This window comes from Neodiprion pinetum, chromosome 3 (genome assembly GCF_021155775.2).
Source record: "Neodiprion pinetum isolate iyNeoPine1 chromosome 3, iyNeoPine1.2, whole genome shotgun sequence".
NCBI lineage: Eukaryota > Metazoa > Arthropoda > Insecta > Hymenoptera > Diprionidae > Neodiprion > Neodiprion pinetum.
This window is the reverse complement of record NC_060234.1, coordinates 38,269,286-38,296,942: the sequence shown is the minus strand read 5'-3', so window position 1 is coordinate 38,296,942 and position 27,657 is coordinate 38,269,286. Positions and strand designations below refer to the sequence as shown.

Below are 27,657 nucleotides of genomic sequence, written 5' to 3'. Positions count from 1 at the left end.
GAGGCTGACGTATTTTTCGCCTTCAGTTTTCCTGTCAGGATGTAAACGCGGGGTTGCGATATACGTTTATTGGAAAAATGTTTCCCGAACAAATGATCTTTGACATGTGATTCATCGTTGCTCCGCACTTTGGCGATGAAACAAAGAATTGTCTGTGTTCTTTCGGGACAGCAATTGATCACCGCAGTTCTAATTCTGTTCACAAGACACGAATTAGATTTTGGGAATAATTTTTAGTTCTCGTTATTTCAATTATTACTGCAGATGCAAAGGTAATCTATTATTACGCTTTCTCGTCAAATCAATTAGCTAATATTTATATTATAGACGATATATTAGAAGACTGGTTTTATTTCGGCCATTATTGTTACATGTATGCGATTTCAAAAAGTCACGATCATCCGTAAAAGTTTCCATAAAAGAGGTTAACTCACTCACAATGACCTCTGAAACGAGCTCCTGTACTGTAGGTTATTTGCAATAATTTTGTGATAACATATTTGATTTGCGTTGATATTCATCGTTGATAAGCACGTAGTGTAGAAATTGTAAGGGTAATGACGATGAGCTAGCTACATGATATTAAAATTTAATAATAACTATTTAAAAATCAGAAAAATCGATAAAACGGCGTTCCAAAATTCCATTTAGCATAGGAATAATACGAAATTTTTGTCACAGTTTCAAACGTAATTCGAAAACGCGAACTCGTTTATTTGAAATACGATTTAGTACACCAGAGTTGATTTATAGGTTAAAAAGTCTAGAGTGGAGGAATTTTGAACAAACGCTCGTAAATTCTCGTGATCTGGTTAAATTGGATAGTATCTTTTTTCACTCTTCTTTTTTTTTTTCAAAAAGCCGGAAGCACAAAAACTACCACAGTCGCGATATAAAAAATTGGTTATTGATTTATCCGAAATAATCATCGCTAACGTGATAAAAAAAAAAAAAGAACGAATCGAGTGCAGTCTCTGCGTTATTCGAGTTAACATAATAATACCTGTATAAATTCTACCACAAGTTTAACAATAATTTCCTCTGTAATTCCTCTGATAAAATTGTATTTTGATCGTCAAGAATAACGATGTGAAATTATTCGGTGCTTGGTTCACTGAAATTGTACGACTTATGTTCTCGATCACGTGGAGATCGGGTATATATAATATATATATGTATCAGAGATTTTCGCGCGAAAGAAAGCTACTACGTATACGTGTATAACAATGATTAATTATAAAGGAAGACAAGGAAAAGTTGTGGCGCTTCAAAGTTTAAGACAGAGCTGTAAAAGCAGCGGCGTCTTCTTCAAAGACGTGAAATGATTCTTCATCCAGTCGAATTAGTATTAAAATATTCATATTACAGAGGGTTGGTTGAGGGTAACCGGCATGGCTGCTTTTTGATACAAGATTACAACGCTTACGTATTTTATAACGTTATACAACGTACATATATTTCGTGGTATAATAATTAAAACGATATGAAACGGTTTGCAGAATCCTGCAGTGCCCGCTTTAGAATGCACACGCATATACACACGCATACCTACAGCGGCGATTCTCACAGTCGTCGGAGTAAAAGTTATAATTAATCAAGATTTTCGAGGAAGATTGAATTCATCTCGCCTGCTAATTAATGCCGTCAGCTCGACAGCGATACGGAATTATCTTTCGCGGTAATCAAGATCTTTTGTCAAGAAAACCGGCTCTCTGTCGGAGCCTGCATTGTAGATATGTACAATATTCGTATATATACACGATTATTTAAAGGCGTAAATTCACGACTACTACCCGACTCGGGCTGTGATTTCACCCTCGTTCGTCCATCCAACGCGGAGGAAACCGCTCGAAGTAAAATACGCCATTAGTTGTTTCAATTATTTCGCCTTTCCCGTTTTCCTTCTACCTATAATTACTTCGTTTTAATAAAACGTCTTTGAAATCTTATTAGGCGCGTCTTGTTTCATTGTTCGTATTCAGTTCTGCGTCGACTACGCGGATCAGGTATATATATTCAAGAAATTTATCTATAAAGCTTACAATTAAATTCGTACACCTAAATACTTCGCAGGAATTCGTGTAGTCTTTCATTATCCAACAATTTATATATAAGTCAAATAATGACGCGAAAATGAATTCCTCCGTTTCTGTTATTAAATTTTCATTTTAAACTAAATGAACGTTTGAGTATATATCATCCTGTACCATTCACAGCTCACGTCATGTTTCTTCCGTTTCTTCCGTTTCTTCTTCTTCTTCTTCTTCTTTAGCATTTGGGTACTTTTTGCGGTTCCGATCAAGTTTCCAACGGGTTTAATTACAGTGTGGTTTATTTTCTTTATAGCCCGTGCCTCACGTTTATAGGCATACATAATGTGTATTATACCTACACCACGGTCTTAATACGTATTCGCTTTAATGATATCCTTACCCTTCTTCCACTTGGGAAAGAGAACATCAACTGCAAATCTGTTTACACGTCTATAATAACGGTCATAACTTTTACGCTGATGCTTATAATATACGGACACGGTGTTTCTTCCATAAATATCATACATCGTTCAATTACAGCTAAATTTGCTGTGCGTAGTGTTTCAAATCTGTCAGCACTTAGCCGATTGTTCCGTGGTATTTTTTGACGAAATTTATTGTCATAAAATCACAATACGTTATACTTACGTGCATGTGTAAACGTGATTTGTAGCATTATATGGAAACAATCTTACGGGCAGTTTCGGTTTGCGTCACATGCACAAATACAAAGCAAATGCCAGAATGTTTTGGGGAGTCCATCGTGCCTCAGTCTCCCCTACACCTGTGTCATCTGGTAAAACATTGATAACGAGTAATTTTATACATAGTATTCCATTATTTCACAACAGATTTTTGGGTACGCATAACACCTTAAATAACTGCATGGTTACGCATATAATCGACATACAATTGAGTAATTCTGCGTTAAGTTTCGATACCTACAGATGGAATTATTGTTACGATAATGAGCTGGGAAAATGAAAATTTTCAGGACTAAATACCAGAAAACGATGTTTCCGAGACTATGGCATCATTAATATTAATTTACCCTACAGTATATGTTTATCATCACCTTTACGGTTCAATTGACTGCGTATCAATCATTTGTCTCAAGGTGTAAATTTGATATATATAATGGGATATAATAATGATAATTATTATTATTTTTAAAAAGTCATAATTTTATTTTTAGTAAATCACTGGTTGTAAAACTGCGTTTAAAATTCAATACTGAAAAATTTACAGTAACGTACGAATTCTTTCAAATATGCTGTTACATGAATTTGGGAAATTCCATCATTTAAATACGAGTGATTTTTTTATTCTACGGAAATTTCGGTACAAAGTCTGTCCAGAACTGTAATAAATTAGTATTTAATAGCCATTCAGCTAATTGTAAACAAATTTTTCACATCTGCTATTAGCAAGGTTTGACGGTCTCCAAAGCGTTTTTACATACTTCTCCACAAGAGTGAAGCTTCTATATTACATCAATGATATCGGCATCACCTCCTCGGCACCGTCGAGACGATGCCATAATATTTCCTTCCCCCTGACTTATGCTACGCGCGAAGAGCATCGAGAAACCACTTTCGAGCATTACCCGGGGCGGATGAAATAGTCGGCCTTTATTATAACGATATTGTTACATCGAGGTCTAGAGACGCGTCGGGGGTTGAAAATAAATTGACTCGAGTGAAACGACGGTTTCGCGTAACTCGCAAAGGTGGATTTATTTCACCATGGGTGTATTAAATTACCGCGCAGCGTTATTCCTTAGGTATATCTCTATGTGAAGAAAGGGGAAAGGAAATCTCACCATCGTATATGCATAGGTATATATTCGCAGGCAGGCAGCCTGCATCCATTACGCAAAACCGTGTGAAAATAGAAGTTGACGCTCTAAGAAACCGCGATGAGAAGACGACGACGACTCTTTGCAGAGTGCTCCGTTGAAATATTTACTTACTTCCCCATCTGTACAAACGTATAAAATATACACATATGCCCGAGCCGTACAGGTGTACATGCATCCTCGTACGACGAGCGAAGACAACGACGATTCGAATGGAATCCTCCGTTCCAAAAGAGAATTTGATACACGCCGCAGAGTGCGGTATTCCTTCGCACATATTATTCCCAATCCTCGCGCCCAGGTTAAATTTAACAAACGCGTGTACCTTGTGTACCTTGCAGATTGTAAAATCAAATTTTATAAATACTTTATAGCTTTAATTATTTCTCCCCTTCTCGAGGTTACAAGATCAGTACGAGAGTGAAATGAAAAGGTGTTTCAGAATTTTTTATCATACTCAGCCAATGTGTGACTATAACACACACCTAACGAAGAATAAAATCTAATTGTGCAGTAATAAAAATATTACGTTATTAAAAAACAGGATCTTTTATTATTCACAAGCATGGAAGTGATGATTTAAAAAAAAAAAAATAAAAATCAAGGAAATAGCGCCTAGAATACTGATAAAAATATTCAGAAGTTTGATAATATAGGGCTTGATTCGACGAATCATTCGTTATTCACGATTCGAGTTGCGATAAAATGTCATAAAAACAGTGCTAAATTAGTCAAGGCGCGTGTAAGTATAATAAAATCTGAAACACGGGAGACTTTCAATATTACAGCAAGTTGTGCTACGTGGAATGAAATTTGTATCTTACGGTAGACTCGCCGCAGTATGACGAGAACGATAAGAATAGCGTTAATCATAAATTTTCGAGGAGAAGATAGAGGGTTGCCTTCGCCGCGCTCGCCCAGCTATATCCGGCTGTATCGGGCAGATTACATCGCGCAAGGCTTGCAGGGTTCTATCTCAGCGTTGTTACCCGACACATCTTTATACAGACATACCTACACACGTGGATAAATAGATAGACAGATACCTGCGGACATATAAAGACCCTTGCCACTTCGGCAAAAACGTTTTTGATTTATTGCTGATTGCGGTATTTGAAGGAATTTAGGAAAAGCTTTCGTTCGTTTATTCTCATATTGCTATACACATGTATACCTGTTACCATATACTATATACGCTGCTTTCTGACCGGCTATCCATCATCGCTTATACAGCTCTCTGTTCGAGAGAACATTCGACACTATAATACCGGATCAAAATCTTTCCTCAAGCAATTCGCCGCCGCTGCTGTTGCTGCTGCTGCTACTGCTACAAAGTATGATTGAGACGAAAGCTTGGCATCTTTCGATTTCATTTCTAGTACAACAAGTTTTTTCTTCTCGAGATCGGACGCCAAGATCTTTCACGATTCGGGCGTAACTTGCAATTAGTGAGAGCAGCAACCTCGGATGAAGACTAATTGTGTTGTTTTTAGATTCCGCGATAAGTTCCCGGTGAACCAATTTCACGTTACCTAAAATTTCGTTCGCGATGGTTCGCTGCACTGATCAGATCCACGAGTGAAGATGCACGTCATTTTTACTGGTCACAGGCGATAAAAACTATTAGAAATATCTCCGTTATTATCGGGACAATCATAACCATATTATTTGCTATCTATATTCCCTCTAGTTTTATTTACCAAAGATTCATTTCCCACGAGCGAATACGTGGAAAGTCTAGTATAGCGGCATCGATAGGCACCCACTGATTGTCTGGGATCAGGGAGAAAACCGGTATATTACTACCTAAACGCTACGCGAACCGACAGACAATGTACGAGTATAAATATATATATGTATAGATAAAATATATATAGATATATATAGATATAGATAAAAATACACACACACACACACACGCCGTACTATCATCACCAAACCAACCAATCTAACAATAAGCCGAGTAGTAAGAGAGGCAAGAGAGTCACGTAGAAATAATTATTGGATTGATCACGTGATCGGAATACGAGCTTACGTATCAACTCTTCTCCGTCTCTGGATTCGGTGGCGCGAAAAGATAAGATCGGGAATAAAATTCACGTTTCAGAGATCAATCAAGGGTATTCGTCGTTCCGTTAGATCTGAAGTCTATCGCCGATAGAATCGATCGAAGAGAGAAAAGTGTGCAAACTGTCCCCCAAACAGCATATTAAATCCAAAAATTAATGCACTTAGAAATATTTCATTTGTTTACAGTAACTAGAAAAATTCAATAAAACAGATATCCTTGAAAAAGGTGTTTGAATATTGTTGGAATTACGAAAAACGAGGTACGCCTAACCATCTTGCGCTATTGTCGATCCTTTTTTGGTAACCGCAACGCAAAATCAGTTTCTGAGGCTTACTCTGCTTTTTTAGTTAAACAAGGCTTTAACGTCAATTTATTCTTGCACAAGCGTTAAATTTTCGCAACAGTTGAAAGAAAATATAGCAACAGTGATCGTAATGAGAATGAATAGTAACGGATACCAGACTTTCCGGTAACAGCTAGAAAAGTAATTTTAATTTTCTACCTCTCACTATATTTTTCGATTGTGGTAAACAATGAAAATAGTTAAGGACTGAGCGGTAACCGGAACTAAAAATTTCTCTCTGTGTGGATATCCAAATTGAAGACAGTTGAGCGGGATCCAGGAGATTATAGAATTCCCGTTTTAACCTTCGTACTTTATACTTGTTAAACTGACCCCTGTACCCGCACGATACAAGCACCTTGAACGTCATACGCGCGGTGGACGGTATAATTAAAATTTCGACGTACACCGGAGCACAATTTATATAGGTAGTTATGCAGGTACATACAAGTCTCTCTCCGCGGTGAAATGCGATGTAGATTTATGCATATGAGAGGAGAGATTTTCAATTTACGAACCGAATAATATAATGTGAATTGCGAACGAGTGGACGAAGCGAAGCGTGTGATCGAATCTGATGCATCCGAAGGCGCGGAATAAAACACGTTTTCTCCTTCCCTTTCTCTATTTCTATCTATCCCTGTGTACGTATGAATGAAATGATATAAAAGATCGGATTGACAAGAAAATTAACTTTGTATTATATTATGAAAAATCAGAACAGTTGCTCCTCGTCGTTGCTTGAGTCTAATTTAAACGTTACAAGTTTGTATGTATAACGATATTGATGTATATAAAAACACTGTACTTTTTATATGGTCTGTTTTTAATTATATCTACGAGTGAAATGTCAATACAAAAAATAAGCATTGAGTGTAAAATTTGAAGCGCAGTTCACAGCGATTAACCCTAATTGCACTGAGAGAAATTTTTAGTTCCGGTTACCGCTCAGTCCTTAACTATTTTCATTTTTTACCACAATCGAAAAATATAGTTCTTGGTACAAAATGAACATTAATTTTCTAGCTGTTACGGGAAAGTCTGGTATCCGTTACTATTCTTTCTCATTACGATCACTGTTACTATATTTTCTTGCAACTGTTGCGAAAATTTAACGCTTGTGCAACGATAAATTGACGTTAAATCCTTGTTTAACTAAAAAAGTAGAGTAAACCGAACAAACTGATTTTGCGTGCAATTACCAAAAGAGGATCGATCATAGCGCAAAATGGTTACGCGTACCTTGTTTTTTGTAATTCCAACAATATTCAAACAGTTTTTTCAACGATACCTGTTTTGCTCAATTTTTCTAGGTACTATAACGAAATTTTTCTCAGTGTGGTCACTCTGGGTGAATTTAACCCCAAAGATTTTTCATTCAAACTCTTCGTAGAGTTCAGGAATAGAGTTTCACGTGTTTTTTTTTTCGCTCAAAATCAATTCTGTAAAAAAAAAAAAAATTCCGCGACATTTTTTTTCCGTTTTGCCTCAACTTTGCCGATGTTTTAAAATATTTAAACAATCAATTTTGGTTAGGAAAACTGAGAGAGTTTTTTCATACGTCTTTAAACGATACGTAGATATTTTTTTTATAACTTTAGAATTCATTGTTAAAGCAAGATATCATTTTTTTGGAGCTAGAGTGAATTTCACCCAGTGTGAGTTATTTTTTTTTTTTCTTTTTATTTTTCATATATAGACCCAACAGCCTATTGGCCAATAACAGGGTCACTGATTGTTACATTTTTAGTATATAGTAAATAAAGAGATTTTACAAAATATTTGCGATTAATACTAAGTAACACTGAGTTAAGATTATTTGAAAACTTATTTGGTGCATCACACATGCAATTAAACACACTACTGAAAAATTTAGCAAAAGAATTCGCAATCTTTTGTGGGTCAGAGCAGTCACTGTTATTAATTTTAAAATTTGATGGGTACTGTTCTTGTTTTTTCTTACTACTGATATAATTCCAGAAACCCTTAGGATTTTTTTATCAAGTTATTTTCCGCTTCTTGCTGATATTTATCAAAGGCTGATTTTATTCTATTTTTAAGCGAGGCGCGTAGTACTTTGAACTGATGTTGTGTTTCCTGATGAGGATGTTTGCGTATTTTTTTCCTAATTTTTTCTTTTAATTTACAATCACTTATAATATCAGCTGTGAACCAGGTTGGATAGGTTGACACGCGATAAGTATTTGATTTAACTTTTGGTATGGCCTTTCCAAACGCTTGATTCAATAGTTCATAAAATTTGTCACATCTAACGTTAGACTGTTCATAATCAAGAAGTATATCCCAGTTAACTTTATTGAGTTCTGAAATGAGTTTATTCTTATCGTATTTATGAAAATTAAAGGTACTAACAGGTTTCTTGAAGGGTCTGGGATATCTCTCAGTTATATGTTCAATCATGATAGTTAGTGCAGGGTGGTAATGGTCGAGCTTAACTATAGGATATTTGTTTTGTTCAACAGTACAGTCCGTCGTAGAGAATACTAAGTCTAGGGTTCGCCCATGAGTATTCAGTACTTGGTTATACTGTTTAAAGTTATTAAATGCACTAAATTCAAGTAAGAGTTCGGACTTCCGGCTGTTATTATGGTTGTGATAGTGTGCCTGGAAAAGAGGTGAATTGAAGTCTCCAACCAGTAACAGTGATCCAGTGCCCATTACATCTAGGGACGAGAGACAGTCAAGGAAGTCAGAGAGGATAGAGGCATGTAAATCAGGCGGGATGTAGATTGCTATAATATGTAAAACTTTACAAGTTATGCGATTCTATTGAAGTGTCACCAATTAGAGTGAATCGAAACGCGCAATTCTCTTGCTACATATGATATCCATTCTGCACTACTGCAAACGGTGTGCAGCTAACACCAGATAACGATAACGTGCGACTAATTACCACCGTCGAATCTACGGAGACCTGCAGAGTGCAAAATTCTGGAAACGGGATGTGCAATATTGCCAAAGTGACAGTTAAATTAAAGAGCTTCGGTTGCCTTCAATTAGAGCGGAAGCGATTAGTTGGCAAGTTGAAAACGCGTTTACTAACCTTATTTATCAGAGTATCTACTCCAGGTGTTTTTCAGGTATCCCTAGGGAATAGACGTTCCGTTTATATACATATTCTCATTCGCCGAATAAAATGAAGTATTTGCAAATCTAGCGTCTGCATTTTCTATTTATCAGGTTTGTATGCAGGTAAAGAAGAAATATGAAAAGATAATAAAAAGAAGACAAACAATGAGATCCCTATAGAAATAAGAATGTCGAGGGAAATTCGTTCGAGTTTCGAAGTAGTTATATGTATCATAAATTTCAGACTTGAGCAAATCGTGAAATACGTCTTTTTTTGCGTTCGTTCTCGTTCTCTTCCCACTTTCTATCTCTCCCTCTCTCAATTAATTTTATCTCTTGTTAGACACGGAGTAGTGCATATATACCTGTGCTCGAGAGAAAAATAGATATCAGCGGGAGAGATTTTTCACAATGACAAAGACATCGCTATAAGTAACATACTACATTCAATAACGTAATATTAATACAAGCTTGAAACAAATCGATTGCTCAAAACGTAGGTGCAAGAAATTTTTACGATATATAACTTGTAAGCTCCTGCAGCTTTCATCCCATTGTAGTATCAGGTATTATCATAACGAAAAATATAATTGGATGGGAATATCCGCTCGTCTCGATCCACGTCTGCGTGTAGAAATTTACTTAATAATAATTCTTGACTATAACGGTTGCACGAGATATTGAAACCAAACGACGAATCAACTTTCATACACAAAAGAGACAAAAATAAATGAACGAAGTCTGCATCGCAGCTAACGAGCAGAATAGCGAATGAAAACTTTCGGGTAGCCATTAGATATAGATTATATACTTTTAAAAAAATTATATCAAACGTAGCAAAGATAATAAATCATGACGAGTGTTTCGATCATAACATTACGATGACGTAGTTTTACAAAAGTCTATTTATCGTCGACAATTCGATATCTTCACAAAGTAAAACGATCTCTCAAAAATTTGATAACTTCTCCATACACAAAGAAGCTCGTAATCTCTATAGCAGAAAAAAAGAGCGGTAAACGCTCATGTATGAAAAGGGGTAAAACTTTGCGAAGAATTTTTGAGCACGTATCCAGAAAGTTGCCCGGCAACAGCAGACAACAATTTCACACGTGTGTCGATCGGTCAAATCAGATATATTGTATACCGTAAGATATTATTAACGTCTAAAAGCTCGGCAAGGGCGAAGCGAATCAGTCATGCGAGAGGTACAGTAACGGCTTGGAGCGATCGAAGGCAGAAGAAGAAAAGAAGAAAATAACCGCAGAGAATCCAGAGGTGGATAGAATTCGATCAATACAATAATTTACGTGCGAATAGGAATAATTCATATGAAAAGATCGATCGATCGATGAATTGTAATCATTCCACCTTTTTACGGTTGGTAAGGGTATTTTTTTTTTTTATTTCGATTCAATCCCGTTCACGGAATGATATAATATTTTTAACGCAGTTCCATCGTCGCTCAATGATTTGAAACCATTCGGAACGGACACAAAAATTGAAAGAAAAAAAATAAAAAATTTCACCTTCAATTCGACAAACATTTTTTCATTCCATTCGACGACGCGAAACGACGTTACGATAATAACAATAATAATAATGTGAAATAATAAAAGGATACTGTGATATTCAAGACTTTTTCAGCGTACCTTGTTACTGCCTGTGCATAAAGTAGCAATTTTCTTACGAGCATACAAAAATCCCCGGGTAATATTTCCTTCTCAGCCAATCTCGTTACCGACGAGACGTTTAACGAACTCTTCGAGACGAGTTAATCCTTAATTTCAACGCGGACGAATGTCACCGAGTTGGCAAAAATCCTGCAGAGATGAAGATGAGAAGACAAGGGGAAAAAAAAAGAAAAAGAAAAAAAAAAGAAAAATATTCCGATAGCGCTAGCGCGAGTCTTCACTGACAATTAAGTCGCTGTTTCCGAAGACTGCGATTTTCATGCTTACGTACGATATACAACATTGTACAAATTACACATGCCTACAGACAAACTTCAAGTACAGGATTATTCGGGCTCGGGTATTATAAATCGTCAATTCGCGCATATCTCGTAAAACGGACGATTAAAGGTACCTTATTACCATTATACCTATGCACACGGAACATAATGAAAGCTGGAAAAGCGATGAGGGATTCGAGCTGATTGCGATAGAGGATTAATAGAATATTCTTACCTTTGGATGCTCACGAACAGGCACCAGGACCTTGACCGCTACCCTTATCGGTTTTTCTCGATAAATGTCAACGTACTTCGGGTCTCTCAACGGTTTCCCAATAGCTTGTGTCTTTTGAATTTCTGGAACAAAGAGGGGCAAACAAATATTATTTATTCCCAAGAGATCCGTGCCCGGCTATCGATACGCGATTCTCTTGCACGGTTCGCTACCTTTCTCGGTGCGAATCCGGTTTACCTTACGTGTGTACCATACGAATACCTTACAGGCAGCTCTAGTAGATATAAAATGTCGACAATTTTCCCGCGTCCCGTTCGTGCGGTTTACCTGTTTATCTTTCGAGTTTGTTACCTTGGCTGGTCGTTTGTTTCCTTCGAGGTAGATTTATAGTCGGGTAACCGGACGACACCGAATATCTCCTTCTCTCTCGCTCTCTTTTCTCGCTTTTTCTCCGCCGTACAGTGTGCCCAGAAACCGTGTGTATATATAATTTAATTAATTTTCTACATTTCGCACCAGAATTCCTCCGTAATAGCAATTAAAAAGATTTCTCACGAAAACACGCAGTATGAGGCACGTAATCGAACTCTGAATACAACTTTTCATGCGTGATATATACCATCACCGGCAACCGGAAAAATATTGTCGAATCGAATTGTTACACCACGAATGTAATTTCAATCCATGGACGGCAATGGTGATCCGGAAAACGAGATTACCTGCAGCGTGGTTTTCTATAATCTCTGCGATAAATTCAATCCAAATCACGAAGATCAGAAAGAAAATCATGCGCGGTCGTAATACGATCAGGATAAACTCCCGCCGAGGCCTGAGTAACGTTTTTGAAACTGACTTGAAGATTGAAAAATCCTCACGACGTTCACGTGACCGAAAATATAGAAGTATGGAATTCAAAACCACGTTACGTACGAAGCGAGGAGGTTTCCCTGGATCGTTTCAGAGTATCAAAAACCGAATCGCGAGATTCTTACCCACCGGCGGATAGTGGGCATCGGTATGGAGTGTATTCGGTGATACTGCACGGCACATTCCGCCGGGGGATCAGGGATGGAAGGCTAAAAAGTGACCAACCAACAGCCTCGAATACTATCCATGCAACACGACAATGGTTGATCAGGCACAAAAGGTTCGCTTTAGCGAAGAGGATACCCCTGCAGACGTACGTCAGGATATCTAGGTGGTGGTGATGGTGATGGTGACGGAGGTTCGCTCCCGTTGGTAGCATCCTCGATAAAACTTTGTGAAAGGCTCATGTTTTGCAGTGAACGTGAGGCCGAGCCAAGATTCGACTCGCTTCTCTTCCCCCTTCTTTCCTCCCCCGCCACACCATGGTATAGCATTGTGTTCCTGATATATCTTTGCCGTATTATCAAGCATCCGACGCCACCCGCTTCGCATCCCGTCGTTTCGTTCGCCGCCGCCTTCTCATCCTCGACTTTGGCTGGCCAAGGCAAACGGTTCGAAATAAATAGAAGGGCCAGGTAGCTTACGGCATGATCGAAAGTTGGAAAAAGTCGAGATCGCATTGTGATATAAGATCGCATGTAATTCGATGCACGAAATTGCGGAAGAAAAACTTTTTCACCGTCCTCCGATACATCGATTTATAGTTTTTCCTCGTCACGTTTTGATTCAACTATTTCTTCTGAACTCGGCGTTAATGTGACCCTTCAACGACGCAACGTCGAACATGACGGAGCGTACGTGGCGTCGATTATTTTGTATTATACTTATATCATCATGGGTGAAAAGACTCCGGAATTCTCATTAATCGATTTACCGCTCGCCATGCTGTTAACCGATCAGAAATCGGGGGATCATTACGGGTAACGAGATAACCCGATCGGAATAAGAAGAAGCAGAAGAAGAAAGAAAAAACGCCCCGACTTCTAAACGTCTGATCGACTTACCGAAAAATGTCAGGCTTATGAAATAAATCTTATCAGCAGCTGATGTTCTTCTTCTTTACTTTTTCTCGATGATATAAATTCTGACGTTAAGTATAAAAGTAGAATGCTTCACGTACGTGATTCGACAGGCTTTCACGTTATCGCTTTTTTCAGTTACAATATCATGAATTATACCGTTTAATTAAATCATTCGAGCGGCCAGCACGTCGTCAACTTATAATTGTCTCGTTTTGCAGAGAAAAAGAAGGAGCAGCAAGAAAAGAAAGGAAACGAGCCAATTCACAATTTCAGCGAGGCTGTAACCGAAGAATTTCGGCGAAGTCATCAAATTTCGAGCAGTGAAATTTTGTTAAAAAAGTTAAATAAGGGTGAAAAAGTTTAACATTCTTTTGATCATATCAGCGAACGCCTCTCGATCGCGCGAATGTCGTAGGATGTAAAATTCTCTTCAGGCATGGGACAACAAAATACCGAAACTCGTTCGAGGTTCGCGCTAAACAAAATGTACCTAACAAGGTGTAAATATATATATATATATATATATATATATATATATATTTATTCGCGGATGTAATGAATATATATATAGACACACGCACGCACACACATATCAAAAGAAAATCCCCGAAAAAAACAAAGTTTCTCTTTCCCTCAAAACGATGTTTCGAACCTTTTTCTCGAACACGAGTTTAGACCGAAACAATTCGTCTCTTTTTTATTTCATATCTTGTTATCTCTCAGAGGTTTTCCTTGTATAGTTATACAGGTACCTGCTGAAGAAGCAATTTGTCACGCATACGACGGTTCAAAATAATATAAATGTAAAATCTCGAGTCAAACTTTTTCACGACGCCCAAAGGCATCCGTATGCGATATTAGTTTTTACGAAAAGATTCAGAAAAAGATTATGTAGATTTCGGAAATTGTTTGAAGAAAGAAAAAAAAAACAAATTTAACCTTAAAGCTATACCACACGTATACAATAATTAATTAGCCAATTATTCAAACGAACTATACATCGTAAAGTAGTTACGGGAAACCATTAACAGCCGTATAAAAAGCTTTGCAGCTAATTGAACGATATGCGTAACCGCTTTTACGCCCAACACGTAACTGAATAATAACTGCTCCGAAAAGCCAAAATCAATACTATACAACGAACTCAATCGGAATGTTCAATCCGAAACAGAACACAGTGTTTCACCTTTTTCTGGTCTGCATCACGAGTTGCTCAAATATGCTTGACGTACTGTAAACATCGTTATAAAATATCTATGTATCCACCGATTCCGCATAAGAAAGGTACTTGGAACGCTATCATTTTTCTCAGAGTGCTTCAAACCGTGCGATATTGGGTCGTAAGGTTGAGACAGCGGCATGAAGAAGGGCTGGCTCGAAAGGTTGTAGGTGAACCTACCTCAACCCCAAGCTCGCCGAGAGATTTCAGGGTAGATTTTCACACGGACTATAGATTCTCATGAGCCGGCGCGCCGGTCGACGAACGGCGGCGAGTATCGGACTTCCGGTGGGCATCCGAAGTCGATGGGCCCGATAGGAAGGTGATGCCGAGATATACGCGGTCTGTATTGTCTACTCAATTATTGATAAATATGTTCCGCGTTTCGCGTTTCCCAGAGGTCGGCGAGACGTGGACGTCGGGGCCACAGGGGGCACGGAAGATATCGGCGTTACCGGGTGTCTGGGGTCGCCACGAGATCGGGGAAAGCTGGAAAGCTGGAAATCGAGAATAATGATAGTTGCTCGAGTGTTTTATTGGCTCCCGAATTTGAAATACGAGGGTCCGAGGGCCCTGGGTGTGTATATCTCCTCCTCTCCTCCTCTCCTCCTCTCCTCTCCTCCCATCTCCTCGCTTACTCTTCTCGCCGCCTCCTCTTCTTTTCACCGAACTCAACAGAATAGGGCAGCAACCGCGCTATCTGCGAGTCATATATTCCGCGACACAGGACACAGATCTTCCCTCTATTCCAGCTCTGCGCGTAATCCCTCATGACCCGGGGCTTTCACGGTGGCTAAAAAGCCTCGGGTAACAAAGATTAGCGTTGTATATAACGCGGATGATACCGCGCGAAATAGGGAGAAGAACAACCTGTGGAACTGAAGACTCTTTTCACCATACCGTGCTGCCATAAATGTATCGTTGAATTCAACCCCCCGAAAAGGCAAAGATACGCGGTACCGTCAAGTTAAGAGATACGTCGTCTCGGCGCCCGTCGAAAGGGCCAATTTACTGCCGGCCGACGTTCTTTGTACGGGGTAGATAAAATAAAATGGTTAAAAAACGAGTCTGTCGGGATGCGGTGTGTGGCTTGTGGAATTTTTGGCAATATTCTTAAAACGACACGTCGAATAAGAATCACACCGGGACTGCATACGAGTTATTTTTAAGACTCGCGAGGAATTTCGTTGGTTCAAAAAACGCGACAGCTTTCTCGACGCTGCGCGTCTTCTCTCGGAGTTCATTTTTCTCCGAGATGAAAGAAAAAGAAACGATGGAAAAAAAAAAAAAAACTGACACGAGGTTCCGAATACCTCTAGTAGACGGAACGGCAATCTCGATCAAAAATAGACTCGTCATTCGCTTCGACACTTTCGACATTTTTGTCTCAAAAGAGAAAGAGCCTGAAAAAAATCATCTATTGTGCATTCAGAGTAATAACAAAACCTGTCAAAATTCGTCCTTCGCTGATATTGCTGTAAAACAATAGCGATAAAAGAAAAATGATCGCCAGCTGATCAGACAAAGTAATTTACCAAGTCTCTTTGGTAATTGGACGATTCTTCTTCTCCTCTAGTTAAAGCAGGAGAAGTAGAAGCGCGGGTAAGTAATTCGTTCTAGGTGAGATTCGGGGTAGAGAGAACTCCTAATTACCAGGGGTTCGTATTCAATGGTTTTCTGGGAAGACGCGCGATTTTATGCCAGTCAATAAAGTACGTAGTGTAGAGATACGAACAAGCCTGGGTAGAACGTTGTTTCCCAGGCTGTATCAAGTTTCTCGTTCTCGTTTTCTGCACGAATTGGCTAACGATTACAAGTAATTACGCGACGCTTTGTCCAATTCGTATATATAAACAAGAAAAACCCAGTGCCTTGCTTCGAGAGTGATTAACCTTTCGGCAATTGGATGGAGCTGTAGAAACATCGATCGGGAAAGAGTCTCGAAACAAAGACTCCGGCAAAAGTCAGAGAATAAATTGGAAAGGATCATCCGAGCATCGCGGGACAATGACGAGTTAGAATTTAAATTACAAATTTCGAGTAATGAAAACACTCTGCCTACTTACGGAGGGAAAGAAGGATGGATATATTCACCGAAGGGTAATCCCTTTTCCTTTTTCCCTTTGGGCAAAACGTTAAACGTTTCGTGTTAAACTCTCCTCGGCTCTCCTCCCCACAATGCATATACTGTGCTTGTACGATATATTTACTTTTTCCTTGCGGATACTCCATGGAAAATACCAAGCTGTCGCAAAATTGCGATAAATTTTCGACAATGTTTGTTACGCGCAACGTTTAGCTTTGTTGGAATACAGACGCCGGAGGACCGTTGCCGACGTTGATGAAACGTTCGTCAAAAGTGATTAACGCCCAGCACTTTCCCTGTGCATCTTATAACTCTACGGTGGTTTACGGGTATGGGTGTCAGGGTGTAACGCTGTAGTCAGGCTCGCTGTCCCGCCATGTCACGCGATTATACGGACGGGCAAAACTACTTGCGCTTGTTTGTCGGAGAACAAGACGAGAATCTAACAAGCGACAAGATTGATAAAATCTTCGGGTCTGGACGATTCACCGTGGATTCACCGTACTTGTAGTATCGCATCGTCGACAATGTTTTCGGTGGTGAAACCTAACCGATTGTCGAGTAGCTCTCGAGCCGAGCGCTTCAAAATGAAACGGTTTTGCTGGATTAAAATCAGTTTTCAATTTTCGATAAAAAAAAAAAAAAGATGTATTCGTGCCGAGAAATTTGGATTGGTAGGCAGGAACAGCGACGTGCGCGTAGATATTGTGTAGATGTAAGGAAAAAAAAATTTTTTTTATTTTTTTTTCAAATATAAAAAAACAATAATAATAAGTTAGCATAGATTCGCGGGCTGCTGGCAGTTCGTGTTGCAGGAATTTCGAATAAACTCGGCGGGTCTTTACGGTTGACAGGAGCTTTCCTCTATGCACGAGTTGACGTACGAGCTTCGTAATTAATTCCGTGTCCGTCGCCTCTTTCAAGAGGGGACTCTAGTTTCGTGGTTCTTGTCTCTCGCGAGATGCATAACCGCATTCCAACTTAGCGTGGATACAACCGTGTACACGTACGTCAAAAACCGTTGGAGCATCCAACGGCATCCAACAGCCTGCATCGGCCCATTTTATTATAAACACATACTCGCGCCAGCAAATATTACGTGTAAACGAACAAACGTATCAAACACAATGGCTATCAATCTTGGCTGTGCAGACAAAGCGGAATTTCTACTATTCCGTTAATTTATTCAAAATTTGACAAGACACGCTTATTGTACTTGTGCATGAAGATCATAACATATCGCCACTGCAACGGAACGTGACGAAAAGTATCCGGAGACAAACAGATGAAAATACTTGTACCGTAATGCGGAAAATTAGATCGCGGTGAGCGCAGACTAAATGATCATGTGAAAAAGTGCATGCAAGTTTTTTTTTCAGTTTTCCCTGCTCTGCTATACGTAAACTGCAAGTACTCGGTAGCGCCAGAGTTGTAAAACTTTGATACGCGCCTGGCCGATGTAAGGTATATGTAAAGAGATCACAGATCCTTTCCGTAGAGTAAATGGCAAGTTGAATTGAAAAATCAAAAGACAACCGCAAAAAATCATCGATAAATATCGAGGCCAAACTAATTATCCTTGATATCGGCAGAAACGAACTCTTCAAAGATATCTCCGATCCGTAACTGTTCGGTACAATTACCATGTCCATTGATCAGTGTTGTTAATCGATTTGGACATTGTCCAGATCGCAACGGCGCACGTACGAGGAGAGAAATATAGTAAAGAGAGGTTCGTTCTGGGTTTATTTTCGCTCCACGCTCGATTTCGTTTGAAAGTAAGGCGAACAGGTGCCGATTCTTAAATCGTCTCTTATGGTTGCAATAAATTGCAACGCATCTGCAGGATGCAGGACGAGAGGAAAGTGCATCGGGCGATTGCGAAGGAGAAACCGAGTCCGAATTGTTTGGCTGCTGGTGTTGCTGGGACTTGAGAGCACCCAGATGTTTCCGGATGTAATAATTAGATCGGGCTTTCTCGTATCTAGGTTAACTATTAAAAGATCCTAAACACAGAGTCAAGAATAGTTACCGCAGCAGCCCGCGCGTTACGAGAAAACGGGGCTAGGGTGAATCTAGTTACCGGACGTTTAACTAGAACGGTTTGTCATTCAAATACGCACCGTATATATTTCAACCAATGTGCAGTGTATAAATTATTCGAGAACGCGCTCTTAATCATTCCCAGAACGTTTGTTAAACGACTTTTATATCTGGCAACGAAACCGCTACAGAGCTTCATGCTACACGGTATAATTCTAGCAGCCGTCTTACATGTTATATTACTCCACCCACGCTCGAGAAATTGCCGATATCTTCACTTATGCTCCCCGTCTTACGGAGAAGACATTTTTTTTGTTTTCAGTTTTTCGTTTTTTGATGGTTAATTAGTTGATTACGAGTACAGACAACTAATCGTTCTCTTTGCTCGTTCTCTGTATCGCGTCGCGTGATCGTTGCAAAAAAAGTGTGAGCGGTTCAAAAAAGATTCGTAAATTGAATTCTCGTATCCAGCCGTCCGATACACAAGTTTCAAAATACTTCAAACTTGGGGAAAAATTTCAACGAGATACATATTTCATCAGATTTCCGAAAGTTTGAAAGGAAAGGCGGACACGGTATAACGTACTCGGAAGATTGTTATTTAAACATCCAATATCGCGAAATCGATATCCTCTCCAATCCATATCTCAACACAGGCATACCGTATATCTTGAATTAATTTTCGGTACATAACCGAGGATGGCGTATAAGCGTAACTTTGGGGAAAGGTATTTCATGCAACATAACCGTCGTTGTATATATACCAACGAAGACATAAGCCTTAAGGGTGTTATTTGTTGGCACACTTACGTCGGAGCAGAGTGAACAACCTTACCTTCTAAAGTGAGCCGGAGAGCCCCCGCTGCGCGAACATCGACCAATCGGGCAAAAATATAGGCATGTGAGAGGGGGCGTAGTGAGGTGGCAAGCAGAAGAAGACGAAGAAGAAGAAGAAGAAGACGAAGAAGAAGAAGAAGCGGCAGCAGCAGCCCTTTTCTCAATCCCCCCTCAAGAGGAAAAAGAACGACTGATTGCGAGTTTACGTTTAGAGACCGTAAGACGAGAGTGTTCGGCTTGAAAATTGAGAGAAGAGAAGAGAACGGGCCAAAAGAAGAGGGTGGATAAAAGCGGTGCCGAAAGACCGAAAAAATGTGTACGCATATCGTCCGCAATACCGAGGTGAATAAAGAAGAGCGCATTGACGGGAGTAAAGAAAATCTGCGAGTCAAGTGGCCGCCCTGATACGATAGGTGAGGCATTGAGGCTTCTTGCCAGGCGAATGAAACAGACGCGGTAAGTCGATGTTGGGTCTGCGAACTTATACCGCAGCTATTCCAGTTCGGTGTTATATTTAGAACCGTAAGAAGTTTTCTGCCGACTAGTCGCGTAATAATACCAATTTATCGCGACCATATTTAATAACACTCGGTAGCTGGTACCTAATGATCTCCACGTTGATGCCAGAGTTGAAAAAGACCCAACTCCACCCAATTAATTGGGTTTGATACGTTGTTTGACTTTCGTCCCTGTTTACTTCGACTTAATACGCAGGCAATTCATGGTGGTTCCCACATTTACGTCAAAACACGTTGGTGGTACTGAAGATAATTTTCGCCTCGTAATTATTCCGATTTATACGTCTTTCTCAACTCTGAAACATTTCGTAAATTCTGCGGTATAATATACGAAGCAGTGAAGTGATGACGAAGTTTCGAAAGAACCAAACGATATTTACGTGAGGAATAAACTTGTCAGTATCGTTCGATGGTAAGACGGTAGATACGCTGCGTGATGCACGCCTACAGTAACGATCAAACAATTCACTAGTAATCATTGAAGTCCAATGATCGCCCGACTATCTGAAAAAGCAAAAGGAACGGATAACCGGTTAGATCGATTAACGTCTAGTGTCACGGTCAACTCGAATCTGAAATAGAACGAGGGTAACTAGATGCAGTAGCAGCAGTAGCAGCAGCAGCAACAGCGCCTTGTCGTTCGGTCTTTGCTCTGTGACATTAGAGCAAGCGGCAGCTGCTGCAGGAATTTCCGAGACAAGAGACGCGCACTTGTCCGTCCGATTTCTTCCCCTTGAGAATAAGAGCCCTTGGCTCTTTCTTGGCACAAGTTTAGCAGACACCACGAACCGTAGAACGATCCTCGTTCGTTTGTTTGTTTGTTGTAGCTACAATTTGGCTGACTCGATTCTCGGGAAATCCGTTCCACCGCAACAGAAGTCAATGATACGATGACTGCTCTTTGAAATCTGTTGAAACCGGGGCAAATGAACGAATTGGAATAAAAAAGACGAGAGATCAACGATCCAACGAAACGCTATCCAAAAAGGTATCAGCTTCGTAACGAACTCGCGTAACGTTATTCGTGTACGTAAATATATAATAATAGGTATTTTAAAGTTGCTAGGGAACGATGCCAAGGAACATTGTTGCATAATGCCAACGTCGTTTTCTTCTTCTCCTTCTTCTTCGCAGCTGTGGAGCACGGCGTGTGTGCAGGTACCTATATTAACCCGGGTTGTGGATGAGATGAGGCTGTAGGATATAAGTTAGAAAGCTCCCGTGCAAAGCAACTGGCCAGCTTGCGGAGAAGCTGGTTCACCGCGCTGCTCTGAACGTTTCATTGAATATTACGCAGGCCGTAGAAGATGGATAGCGGTCGTATAGTGACAAATGTAATCACCATTTTGCTAGCATCAATTTTCAACCGCGAAATGAAAGCTCTGCAAGCGCGCGTTTGAAATATGATTCACGAGCGAACCCGTTTGCTGTGAAGAGATCACCGGTACTTTGCGTCACGTCACAACTCTATAAATGCAATGAGTGGTAATAACATGAAATGTACAATAATACCTTGCACCTCTGCGTAACTGGTGTGTACAAGCTTGTGGGTTGAATTACCAAGGAAATTACCAGGGTGGGCACAAATTTTTGTAAAAATAAAATTCCATGACATTTATAGATTTTCCATAATTTTCCACGACCTTTTCCCAGTTCTAGTAAGTTACTAAGACCTAAATCGTTTAGCTTATTAATTCTATACATTCGGTTCAAATTCAATTCGAATTAAAGAAAAATATAATGTACAAAAAAAATTCAGTTTAAGCAAATTTTGTTTTCTCGACGAAAAAAAGGAAACTATTTACCTTAAAAAATCATTTCTAATTTCCATGATAGAAAATTGATATTTCCAATTTTTTCCACGACTAAATTAAAAATCCCCTGAAAATTCCAGGTTTTTCAGTTATTTCAGGTGTTTGGCTAGCCTGAATTACATACTTCGCAACCTGCAGACCGACGAAACAACCAATCCCAAACTATTATTTCCAGTCCATAAATTGAACCAAACACTCTGACTGCAGAACCGTCGTTTCATCATTATCAAAGGGTTGTACTTTCGATACGCGGTCGCATCGGAACGATCATCGTCCTCCTCTCCGCTCTACTTTATATGCGCCTGTGAGCAAAAGAAGAGATAAGACGGTATAAGCTTGAAAGCAAACTTTTGAATGAAACTTGTCGAAGCCGATAATACGGAGAGAATAATAATATTATCTCCTCGCAGAAGGTGAAGAACGACGAAAATTTCCTTCTAATCTCTATCCTTCTCTCTTTCGGAAAATTCTCAAAGTTAGGGTTGGGTGCAGGTATATCAGCCGTACAGTGGCTCGTTTAATCTTCCTCAAACCGTGACGGTTTACCTTGCGATCTACATTCTCGCTGTGTTAAAATAACAGGCTTCAAAGAATAAGGGGATATTAGGATTTCAATATTTTCTCACAGCACTGATACCGAATAGTGCAAAATTAGGTACACGCTAGGGTGAACGTTACTTTGGTGGTTTTGAAACTTTTTCAAATGCACCCCAGCAATATGTTCATATTATAGAAAAAGAAACCTCTGTGGGTATGAAAAATTTCGAATATTATTAACACGTGCCGGAGGGTTCGTTGAAATTTCGAAAATACATTGAAATTTTCGATTTTTTTAAAAATCGTTTGTTTCTTATAAACTAAAAAGGACTGCAAAAATCAATTTGATGCTTGAGAACGATGTTTATATTTTCAACTAAATGTAGAAAGAAAATAATTTGCGATGAGCGCACGTGTTTCGTAGATAACGACACTCGATTGAACCGTAAAAATCATGGTTTTGTGATGTACATGTACATATATAACAGAGTGTTGAGATTCAATGTATTTTTTTTTTGTACCCGCGTTAAATTGGGAGAATAAACATTGATCTCAAAAATCAAATTGATTTTTTATTCCATTCTAGTTGGTGGAAAAAAAAAAAAAAAATAAAAGTAATAAGCCACCAGCCTGCAGCCGCACAAAACATCCCCTCAAACTAAGGCCGTACAATGATACATAATGACCCACAAAGATCGGGGGCGCAGTTTTTGTTTAATGTTTTGGCAAAGATGTGATTGCGACGTACGAAAAGGTCGGTTGAAACGTGACTGACGAAAAACAACCCATATATTCCAGACCGAAAACCGATGTACGCGTTAAATAAGTGCATAAAATTTACCTTCCCGCAAGTTTCACGACCATCTTTACGACCCAAGGTGCTCCCGCCGAATTCATTCGGGGGAGGTTATTATAAGCTTACACCAAGAAAGAAGCTGTTAAAAAGAACGTTAAACTACTAATGGCTGATGGCGTTTTATTGGTAGGGGGATTGCTGATCAAAGTTACTTCGTTAAGCTTTGATATTGTACAAGTTGCAGTCTTATTAAATGGAACAGGAATTATTTTCGTTTTATACAAATTAATGGAACGAAACTGTACACGGTGAAAATTTTATTTCAGCAATTTAAAAAAGAATCAGGAAACGTCTGGTGACAGATTTATGTTCAACGAGTCGGTGTATAAAATGATGAATGAAGTACGTGCAATAAAGCATGTTTGAGGATGGACAAATTATCAATGTAAACAACATAGTCGCGTGTCACATGTAAATAGTTTTTCGCAGACAGAGAAATGTCCTGCCTAGAAACTGTTTCTTTCTTTCGAATACGCGTACAGTTCCTACATATGATAAAATTATGCGAATCGAAGAATTTTACGATGTTCCCCGTTTCTTTTGAGATCACAAAACTGTTCACAGCATCGAATGTATCATCTCTGCGATGATGTGTTACAGGAAGGACGAAGAAAAATTTTTTCCGATACTATTAATGAGCACAACGTAAATACGTACGTTTTACATAATATACAAATATTCTGTTATCTGGTCGTCGCAGCGAGTCATTTTTTTGACGAAAGATAAATAAAGTATAATACGTAATACGTGTACGATATACTGCTCGTACGTCGCAAGAAAGATGACAGAAAAAATTGAAAATACAGAGGAAGGAAGAGGAGAGAAATAATAATAAGAATAAGAATAAGAATAAAAAGAGAATAAGAAAAATACACTCGCATATACACTGCAGGGGGCAGAGTGTCTCCGATATTTTTAGTAACTTGAAAATAGCACCGCGTCCGTACTTCACGTCCGCCGTTCGTCGACGACGACGACGACGACGACGACGAGGAGTGCCAGGGAGCTTTGCGAACCCGTTCCCGTCATCATTTTTAAATTTACCGCAACCGTAAAAAGCTTGACTTTCCCCCGAAGTTAAATATTTTTACATCCAAAGCCTGACACGATATACTTTTTCACTATCGTCCCAACATCTCGCCATTTCTCAACGTTTCACCAATTGTTTCAGGTAGGTATTTACTATTGTTGTTCCGTTCTATCTTATTGATGAAAATTCTCTCCACTGTCAGAAATGGACAAGTTAAGAGGAGCTAAGTAATCCTTTAATCTATAGCCCGAAGCTTTTAACGCGCAACGAACTTTGGGAGGACACCGCGATCTCTTTTTCGTATCCTATGAAAAATTGGTGGTAAAAATATTCAGACATCGAAGTTGGAAGAAACAGAAGCTTGGGTACGACACCTGACACCGACAATTTGTACTAGACGAGACGCTTTGGTATCTTGGCTTCTTCTTTCCTTCCTTGGTTTTCTTTTTTTTTTTTTTCCTTTTTTTCCCTTTCTTTCGAAAATCATTCTCTCATATATTACAACCCCACGGTCATAACTCACCGATCTTACATGCGTGATAACCGCCATCATTCCCATCTAAATGTCTACATTGCCATTAGAACTTGTTCACTTGCGATTTCTTCATTTTTTTTTTTTTTATCTCTCTCTCTGCGTGAAAAAGACGAACGACGTCGCGTACGTGGGATGTAAATCAAACTTTAAGAAAAGACACCGCCGACACAGGATACGCGTAACGAAATAGAGTCGAAAAGTAGGTAAATCAGAGTCCGTTTCTTCGTATTCCAAGTTTAGCCTCAACATCGTTCGATATTGTTCAAATTTCAAAAGAAAAGAAAAGAAAAACTGTGTTCATTACCTGTTCAGAGTTTTAACAATACACAGTTTATGAAAAATTTCACTATCTACTTTATATGTGTTCAATCGACTTTGGAACGAGAGATTACGCTCAAAATCCAGCTGATTTTTCGATTAATAAATTTCAGAGGTCATCGATCCCAACGCGGGAATCCCGGTTATTAAATCGAGCGGCTTTGTAACGAGAGAAGACATTATTTCAGTCTCTAATTTTTTTCCCCCGAGGTTGTCCGTCGTAAGATCTCATTTTCTCTTACGTAGCTGATATTTCATGTTAAACCGGATGTTCGACGAATGTAAAATGTCCGTGTACATCGGCACTGATACATATTTTTTATTTTATTTATTTTTTACCTTCTTCCGAACTCCTTCATTTTACGGTCAGAGTTTTTAAAACTAGCACAATAACGTCTGTAACTAACGAATATTAGACGAATGGGGGGAGGAGGAAGAGGATGGGATACGATTTTAGATTTTACGAGACACTAATTGTGAGCGGAGATCGGGATGGTCGGATTCGTTTGATGGATGCAGGCAGTGAATCTCAGCCGGCGACAAATATAGGTTTGTGTATATTACAGGCGACATTCGTGAGAGACGGACGGCGTCGCGACGCGTCGCTAAGGAATCAGGCCAGTTCCCATTAACCAAAATCCCAACGCTCTATAGTCTGTTATATAGGTATACTATTACTTGCCAAATAGTGGCACGTGTGTAAGCGACACTAACATCGCGTTTGTTTCCCTCCAATACATATACGTATAAATTTATCTCCCATTAATATAGACTACCATAAATATATGCCTGGGAATAAAAAAGTAGTTATATAAGTAAATTAAACAAACAAACAAGACATTTTTCTAATCATCAATTCATTCTAACCTCCTGCTTCTAATTTTTTTATTTTTTTTCTCATATGTATTTTTTACCACAAGATTGTTGTTATAGTATTACCAACTATTATATTATTCATTGACCGAGATCATTCGCTGAAAATTTATTTTCCCGTTTATTCTCGCCTGTTCGTAGTTGGGATAAAAAATATATCTATATAAATTTTCATCCTCTCTTCGACGCTTGTTTAAGTAGAAATATATTATACATAAACGTGCAGATTATATTCAGTTATAATAATCCTAACGGCAGCGGCGTAGCAACGACGATTTGCTAATTGGTTTATTGATTAACGAGACCGATTCGCAATTGAGTTATACGTTAATACTGTGCTCGTAGTCTTAGAGTCGATCACATTTTAGTCGGCAAGTTCGGTGTTATGCAAACGCTAGTAAAGTTAAGTTTACATATCTAGCCAGTGTTGCAGATAACGCGTTTCCACATCTAAATTTAGATGATTTTCCTTCATTTTCTTGTATTCGCAAGTGGTCGGAGGAAAGATAAGAAAAAATTTCACAAATCCCTCAGGATGTTACTATAGTGCTTGGAAAGGAATACGCGAAGCAGGAAAAAAAGAAAAAAAAAATGAAAAATTAAATAAAACGGTGTATAAAGCCGAAGCTTGTAAAAGAAGAAAAAAGCAATGAAAGGTAGAGATTTTTTCACGTTACTATATAACTGTATCTTCATCCGCACACTGGTTATACGGGCTTCGCGAGATCGGCCAAAACAACCCTAACTTAAGCTTTCGGATATAATAAGATGGGCGGGTGGGGAAAGAACCGACGCATGGGATCTGTTCTATAAAAATGAATGTTCCGCCCCCGAGTAAATACATACATATGTACGTATATGTATACAGTATAGGTGTACTTGTGTACAACCGCGGAGATATAACAAGATAGACACGTGTGTACACACATATAAATATATAGAGGGAGAGGGAGGGAGAGGGAGGGAGAAAAAGAGAACAGGGTGAGATAAGAAGAGAAGAACGTAGATAGTGTACATATATATATATATATATTATATTTTGTACATTTTCTCTACTCTATCTCGGTGTCTCCTCGTATTTTCCCTCTTTCTCTCTACACCCACCCACGGTGTATATATATATATATATACAGTGTGGGTGTAGAGAGAAAGAGGGAAAATACGAGGAGACACCGAGATAGAGTAGAGAAAAACAATAAACAGGGAATTCTTTAACGCAGGCTGACAGCAAGAGATCCACTGTAAACAATTATTGCTGGACCGTTTCCAATAAACGGGTCCGAACTCTGCAGCAAGAAAATAATCTGCACTAAGAATGAAGTTGATAGAAATCGAAATAGCTATCCGACGAAACTTGCGGCATACGTAATAAAAGGCGTCCATTGTTTTGAGATAACATATCGCTCTCCCCGTCAATCGCGGATGATTTTTATGGGTAGAAACAGGAAAAAGAAAGAA

The 27,657-nt window shown here is 39.1% G+C and overlaps 1 protein-coding gene and 1 long non-coding RNA gene across 9 annotated transcripts in view; one reads left to right on the top strand and one right to left on the bottom strand.

Annotated features, from left to right (window-relative positions):
* LOC124214120 (KH domain-containing, RNA-binding, signal transduction-associated protein 2-like) overlaps positions 1-27,657 on the bottom strand; it is a 69,386-nt gene that overhangs the window by 19,449 nt on the left and 22,280 nt on the right. For 6 of the 8 annotated variants that reach the window (XR_011176613.1, XR_011176614.1, XM_069134299.1 and 3 more), the window contains exon 2: positions 11,586-11,706. Coding sequence is in view for 6 of the 8 variants with exons in the window: in XM_069134299.1 (XP_068990400.1) it covers positions 11,586-11,706 (121 nt within the window). In the remaining 2 variants the exon portion in view is untranslated. Of the gene's footprint in view, positions 1-11,584; positions 11,707-27,657 lie in introns of all 8 variants that reach the window. The other 2 variants (XM_046616156.2, XM_046616158.2) reach the window with 1 other exon arrangement.
* Positions 20,878-21,854, top strand: LOC124214121 (uncharacterized). Its single transcript, XR_006882081.2, has 2 exons — positions 20,878-21,224; positions 21,296-21,854. It is a non-coding gene; the product is annotated as an uncharacterized lncRNA (long non-coding RNA).